Source organism: Camellia sinensis, chromosome 2 (genome assembly GCF_055761805.1).
Source record: "Camellia sinensis isolate YWXY chromosome 2, ASM5576180v1, whole genome shotgun sequence".
In the NCBI taxonomy this organism is placed as follows: domain Eukaryota; kingdom Viridiplantae; phylum Streptophyta; class Magnoliopsida; order Ericales; family Theaceae; genus Camellia; species Camellia sinensis.
This window is the reverse complement of record NC_138962.1, coordinates 65,182,836-65,189,476: the sequence shown is the minus strand read 5'-3', so window position 1 is coordinate 65,189,476 and position 6,641 is coordinate 65,182,836. Positions and strand designations below refer to the sequence as shown.

Genomic DNA, 6,641 nt, shown 5'->3' with positions numbered 1-6,641 from the left:
TGACTTCTACTATTTTTCTCCAATTATTTAACTTGAAATCTCCTAGAAATATCTGTTTTTTTTTAATCAAATTATAAACATTGACATCTTCCCATGTTTTTAAATATCAGCCTATATCAATTATTTTGCTTCTTGATATACTAGTATAATTGATCCACGAATCGGTTTACAGCCAATATCGTCGATTCGGTTGCTATAAATTTCTTTTTTGTGAATAGTGTTTTTCAAAATTTTATGATACTTTCTTAATACTTCTGCACTGTTACATGGTGATATCAATTTGTCTCCCAATTCCGTTATTTAAAACTTTGCACGTTCCACAATGGAACCTTTGCAGATCATATACATACCTCAGTCCTCAATGATCTCTTAGACCCTTGTTAAATGGCTGCTGTGACATCCCAAGAAGCCTTCTCTTCCACTTCTTCATTTGCTTACCACATTTTCTTGAGCTTCAGAGGCAAAAGGAAGACTTTCACTGACCACCTCTACACAGCTTTGGTGCATGCGGGTTTTCGCACATTCAGAGACGATGACGAGATTGCAAGAGGCGAAAAGATTAATTCAGAACTGCAGAAGGCAATCATGCAGTCAAAGATTTCAATAGTTGTCTTCTCCAAAAACTACGTGTCTTCCAGATGGTGCCTTCACGAACTTGTGACAATCTTTGAACGTAAAAGGACTTCTAATCATGGAGTTTTACCTGTCTTCTATGACGTGGATCCATACCAGGTAAGGAAACAAACGGGAAGTTTTGCTGAAGCATTTGAAAGGCATGAACAGAGGTTGAAGACGAAAGGCGGTGAAGGAAACAAGGACTGGGTGGAGAAGGTGAGAAGATGGAGGCAAGCAGTCAGAGAAGCTGCAGACTTGGGGAGGGATGGTTTTGGGAAATCAAGCTGATGGGTATGTAACTTCCACTCCACCATGTTCTTGATTCTCCAAATTGGGTCTTAGATTTGAGCATGGAAATTCTAAAATTTTTAAATGGCTTCAACTCAATTAAGATTCAAATCCAATCAAGGTTGGATGAAGGATTTTTACTTCAAGGGGCGAAGTCAAACCTGTATAAAAAATTGGAGGAATATCCGTCTCCAACTGTTCTCTTTTTTTTATCGGCGAAAATCAATTGTTAGTTGTTAGATTAACTCCTACGGGAGTTGAACCCCCAATCTCTCCCTTGCAAGAACCTAAGTGTACCTCCATACCACTAGGTCATGGGCCCTCTAACAGTCCTTTTTGGTCCTTTACTGAATCGAACTAAAAAAAATGTACATAAAGATTGAAAAAAAATCCCAAACATAACAGACTTTACTACCATGTTTCAATTTAGAATTCGGGAGAATGGAGCTTTTGAAATTAATTGCAAGCCAATTTTTTGTGTTTTTTGCATTAAGAGATGGAATCCAAATTAGCCACACCATTTTGCATGAAACATCTATATAATTTTATATGATTTTCTTATATTCAAATTGAAATTTGGGTTAGTGCAGAAGTAATTGATTCTGAATGCTAGTCTAAGACAAATCCATGTAAATTCCAACATGTTATATAGTCTTCAAGGACATTACTTTCCATCATGCATTCTGAAAGTGCTTTTGGGAAGTAATTTATTTGTGTGAGAATTGGTAACTTATTTCAAGTCATGACTAGTGACATTTATTTTTGCTGCATTTACCATTTTGAATACAACTTTTAGGCATGAGTCAAAATTCATCCACAAAATTGTGTCCGTGGTTGAAGATAAGCTACACCGTACAGCCCTAGGTGTTGCACCCTTCTTAATTGGAATTTATCCTCGAGTGAAAAATATCAACATGTGGTTAAGAGTTGGCTCTACCTATGTTCACATGGTCGCAATTTCTGGGATGGGCGGCATAGGAAAGACGACCATTGCCAAATTTGTCTACAATTTAAACTTTAAAAGATTTGAAGGTAGCAGTTTTCTGGCAAATATCAGAGAAGTTTCTGAACAACCCAATGGCTTAGTTCATTTACAAAGACAACTTCTTTATGATATTCTAAATGGTAGAAAGGGCAAAATATTCAATGTTGATGAAGGAATTGTTAAGATCAAAGATGCCATATCCTGTAAAAAAGTTCTTCTTGTTCTTGATGATGTGGATCGAGTGGATCAATTAGATGCAATACTTGGAATGCGAGACTGGTTTTGTTCAGGAAGCAAAATCATCATTACAACTAGGAACGAGGATTTGTTGAAGACACATGAAGTACATAAGGTGCATAAAATTGAAAAACTAGATGCCGATCAATCACTTGAGCTCTTTAGTTGGCATGCTTTTGGACAAGACCACCCCTTTGAAGGTTTCATGGAGCATTCAAGAAGGGTAGTACATCATTGTGGGGGGCTTCCATTAGCTCTTCAAGTTTTGGGTTCTTCTCTTTCTGGGAAAAGTATCCATGTATGGGAAAGTGCATTAGAGAAGTTGGAAGTAATTCCTGATGGTCAAATCCTTAGAAAACTTAAAATAAGCTTTGACTCTTTGCAAGATGACCATGACCAGGATTTGTTCCTCCATATTGCTTGTTTCTTTGGTGGTGTTTGGGAAGCCATATCCCAAATTTTTTTCTCATTTTTTCCACTAAAAGACAAAAGTTTTGCAAAACCAAAAAAAACACATCCAAACAAAATATCACATCCAACCCCATAATCATTTCACTTTTTCTCTCACAAACATCACATCCAACCACATAAAAATCCAACTATCTTCCCAAACACCAAAACTTTTTTATCTCATAAAAACCTACATCTACTAAAATCTACATAAAAACTCACTTCCCAAACACCATCAAAGATTGCACGGTTAAATACTTGATGGATGTGATTTCTACACAATGGTTGGGATTCAAAATCTCATTGATAGATGTCACTTAACAATTGATGACTATAACAAGATAAATATGCATCAATTGCTCCGGGACATGGGAAGAGAAATTGTTCGCCAAGAGTCACCTAAGGAGCCTGGGAAACGTAGCAGATTGTGGCATCATAAGGATTCCTTTACTATTTTGAGAGAGAAAACTGTAAGAAACATATTTCTCATGTTTATGTGTTTATTTTGGTGCGTAAGTGTTTGTCACTTGAAATGACTTGTGTTTCTCTCTTATTTGCTTATTAGGGCTCAGAAACAATTGAAGGCCTTGTGCTTGACTTGCATGCATTCAAGGGAGCTAAATCTGTGAGGACGAGTTTCAGTCAAAATAATACAAAAGCACAACACTTCCAAGAACATGACAAATCATCACCGGAGGACCAAGGAAATCCACTTCAACAATATCATTTTGGCTTCCCTTTCTTGCACCAGATAGACACTGCTTTAAAAAATTCAAACGAGATAATCCTGGAAATTAGAGCATTTGTAAGGATGCACAAACTAAGACTACTTCGGCTTAGTTATGTACAACTCTCTGGAAGTTACGAAGAATTTCCTCAAAAACTAAAATGGTTGTGTTGGAGTGGGTTCCCTTTAGAATCTATTCCAATTGATTTTCTGGTGGAGAGCCTGGTTTCTCTTGACATGCGCTATAGCAACATGAAACAAGTTTGGAATAGAACCAAGGTATGGTGCATTTTTTTCGCTTTCCTTCTTTTGTCATTTGGCAATTAACTATATACATGTGTAATGTAAGAACTAAATTTCCACCTTTCTCTTTTTCTTTTTACAGTTTCTTGGATTATTAAAAATTCTCAATCTCAGTCATTCTCATAATCTTGTCAAAACTCCTGATTTCTCAGTACTCCCTAATCTGGAGAGATTGATTCTTAAAGATTGTATAAGCTTGGTTGAGGTTCAAGAATCAATAGGGAACTTAGAGAGACTTGTTTTCTTAAATCTAAAAGATTGCAAAAATCTTAGGAATCTTCCTCAAAGCGTTATTAAGCTAAAATCTCTTGAGACACTTATTATTTCTGGTTGCTCAAAACTTAATGAGTTGCCAATGGAGTTGAAGAAATTAGAATCTTTGAAAGTATTTGCTGCTGATGGAATTGCAATAAATAAACTTCTTGCTACCACTAGGGAGCTCAAATCATGGCAAGCATCTTTTTGGTATTTGGTATCAATGCCAAGGAAAAGTCCAGAAATTTCATGGGCTTCTTTACCCCACTCTTTAGCGAGCTTAAGCCTAGCGGACTGCAATCTGTCTGATGATGCCTTTCCCAGAGACTTTAGTGGCTTGTCCTCGTTGAAGAACGTAAATCTAAGCAAAAATCCAATTCATAGGCTACCAGATTGCATCAGAGGTCTTACTGGTCTCCAAACGCTTCAGTTAGAATCCTGTACAAGACTCAAATGGCTTGTAGGGCTACCAAGTGTAAAAAAGTTGATTGTTTCAGAATGTACATCATTGGAAAACATAACATTTCAATCCCTGTTACCAAATTCGGAAGTTTCACTAAGACAGTGCTACAACTTAGTTGAGTTTCAATCCTCCTTTAAGATAGAACCTATTGAAGAAGTTGATAGGGAAATGATCAACATTTTGGGCTTCCCTGACTTGGCATCCATGGAAAACATTGAGATGGAATTTGCAAATGGAACATTAGGACTATTCCACACAAAGACATGCCCCATCCAGGTACTCACTAGACTTTTCCGCACAAAGACATGCCCCATCATGGTACTCACTCTCTCTCTCTCTCTCCCACCTTCCCTTGTGCAAGAGTTGAATGTTATGATTTCTATGGCACAGGCACTGCATGAATTTGGTCTATTCAACACATTTTGTCCTGGAAAAGAGGTTCCAAGCTGGTTCAACCATAGAAATATGGGATCCTCAGTATCTTTCATCGTGCCTTCACTTCCTTATCTCACGGTCCGAGGTGTGAATGTCTGCACTGTGTATGCATTTTCTGATGATGAGAGAGACAAATTACCTCATCCATTATTTGCTAAAATCTTTAACAAGAGCAGGTGTTTGAAGTGGATTTACGGACCATCATGCTTACCGGTTCCAGAAGACGATGGACATATGATATGGTTAAGCCATTGGAAACTTGGGAATCAGTTGGATGGTGGTGATGAAGTGAGTGTTTCAATATTTATGGATGTTGGTTTTGAGGTAAAGGAGTGCGGTATCAACCTTGTGTATGATCAAGAGGAGAGAGTGGGTACACAAGAAAACGCATCCAATCTTTCTCCTGAAGATGTTATTGATGGAGATTTATCGAGATATGAGGTGATGACAGGAACATACTTCCTGTGTGAAGTAATTTCAAGGAGTTATGACTGGGGTAGCTCAGATTGGTTTGAAAAATTAATTGAGGACTCAGACAAAACTACAGGTATGTGACGTGTGGCTTCCTTGTGTTATATGTCGAATTATGTGACTAGTTTCTATGTTCTTAGAATTAATCTACAAAAATATCTCTCTTTTTGGTGATTCTTATTATGGTTTGCAGAAAATGAAGAAGGGCGCAGGGCTGGTCAGCTGACAGTGGCAGCAGGAGGGTTTGGCAGTGATGATGATGATGCTGGCCATTGTAGATGCCAGAAGCTAAGAATTTGTGTGCGGTCTTTCTTCTCTCTCTTTCATCTCTTGTTCTTCTCTCTGTAGGAATGAAGCGACACGCCACAAAGACAGAAGAAAAATGAGACAGCTAATTGCTAAAGCTTAGATTGCATAGGCATTGAAGAAGATACGATAGAGATTTTGGGATGACGAGGCAATCTGGATAGAGAGATTATTTCCAAATTTCTATACAGGAATAACGAAGAGAGGCGTTTTGAGGATGTTGCGGCCCTTGGGATAGTTCTAAACTTTGTCGTATATATTTTCTTTTGATATTAAATAACAAACAGAGAAAAGGGTCAAATTTTGATCATTTATAAAGATAAAATTTAAGGTGGTTTGTGTTTTAAAAAGCTCATGTTTATTTATTTATTTATTTCTGTGAGAAAAATTGAATTTTATTAATGTTATAATGGGATTACAGTCACAAATAATCTTAGTTGACAAGGCACAATACATAAAAATGAACAAATGGAACAAAGAAGAATCATAAAGGTAAAGCCTTTATTTCACAACGAATAAATTATGCATCATCATCCACTACTAGCAAAAACAGACAAGCTTCACTATTTAATCAAACAGAAATCCCACTCTTTTATCTTCAAACTTTGTTAGGTTCCTGAGTCTTGTCAATCTCGTAAACAAACTTGTGTGATTGAGTTGTAAATTTCCTTCTTGTTTTGTCTTGCTCGCTCGAGCGAAGGAGTCCTCGCTCAAGCGAAGACTGCGTCTAGCAAAAACCTGAAAGAGATGAATGTGCGCTCGAGCAAAGCTTGCGTGGCTCGAGCGAAGAAGTGCGTCTGCATAAAAATCTGAAAGAGTTGATTGTACGCTCGAGCGCAGCTTGCGTGGCTCGAGCGAAGCCACTTATGGAAATCAAGCGAGATAAGTTCCTCGCTCGAGCGAGAGAAGCTTCACTCGAGCGAGCTTCACAGTCCAGGATTTCTTTAAGTATTTGTTTTACTCCAAAACTAGGATTAGGTTTTTAAGATCTACTTTAAGGTTTTCTAAGGTTTTCTTGGAGAGTAGTTTTCTAGTTTTTCCTTGATAATTTGAGTGAGTATTAAACTCATGAATTGATAAGCACAAATTAAGGAGGTTGTTTGATT

At 37.4% G+C, this 6,641-nt stretch overlaps 1 protein-coding gene and 1 pseudogene across 3 annotated transcripts; both read left to right on the top strand.

Moving 5' to 3' along the window:
• Positions 1–384: 384 nt before the first annotated feature.
• Positions 385–2,837, top strand: LOC145813945 (disease resistance protein Roq1 pseudogene; annotated as a pseudogene). The gene is made up of 3 exons (XR_014357411.1): positions 385–906; positions 1,700–2,561; positions 2,817–2,837. The product of XR_014357411.1 is annotated as a disease resistance protein Roq1 pseudogene (transcript).
• Positions 2,818–5,885, top strand: LOC114294612 (TMV resistance protein N). Of its 2 annotated transcripts, XM_082914659.1 has the most exons (5): positions 2,818–3,045; positions 3,141–3,581; positions 3,688–4,599; positions 4,714–5,305; positions 5,423–5,879. In XM_082914659.1, the coding sequence occupies exons 1-5, from the start codon at positions 2,857–2,859 to the stop codon at positions 5,575–5,577; spliced, it is 2,289 nt and encodes a 762-aa protein (XP_082770785.1). In that variant the 5' UTR covers positions 2,818–2,856; the 3' UTR covers positions 5,578–5,879. The 2 variants fall into 2 exon arrangements, with proteins under 2 accessions (XP_082770785.1, XP_082770784.1); XM_082914658.1 differs by having other exon boundaries at positions 3,688–5,305; positions 5,423–5,885.
• The last annotated feature ends 756 nt before the right edge of the window (positions 5,886–6,641 follow it).

Bases quoted from the DNA above. Each gene is read 5' to 3' on its own strand.
- LOC114294612 (XM_082914658.1), top strand. From the start codon at position 2,857: ATGGTTGGGATTCAAAATCTCATTGATAGATGTCACTTAACAATTGAT. The intron at 3,582-3,687 runs GTATGGTGCATT...TTCTTTTTACAG, and splicing joins AAGTTTGGAATAGAACCAAG to TTTCTTGGATTATTAAAAAT. The intron at 5,306-5,422 runs GTATGTGACGTG...TATGGTTTGCAG, and splicing joins GGACTCAGACAAAACTACAG to AAAATGAAGAAGGGCGCAGG.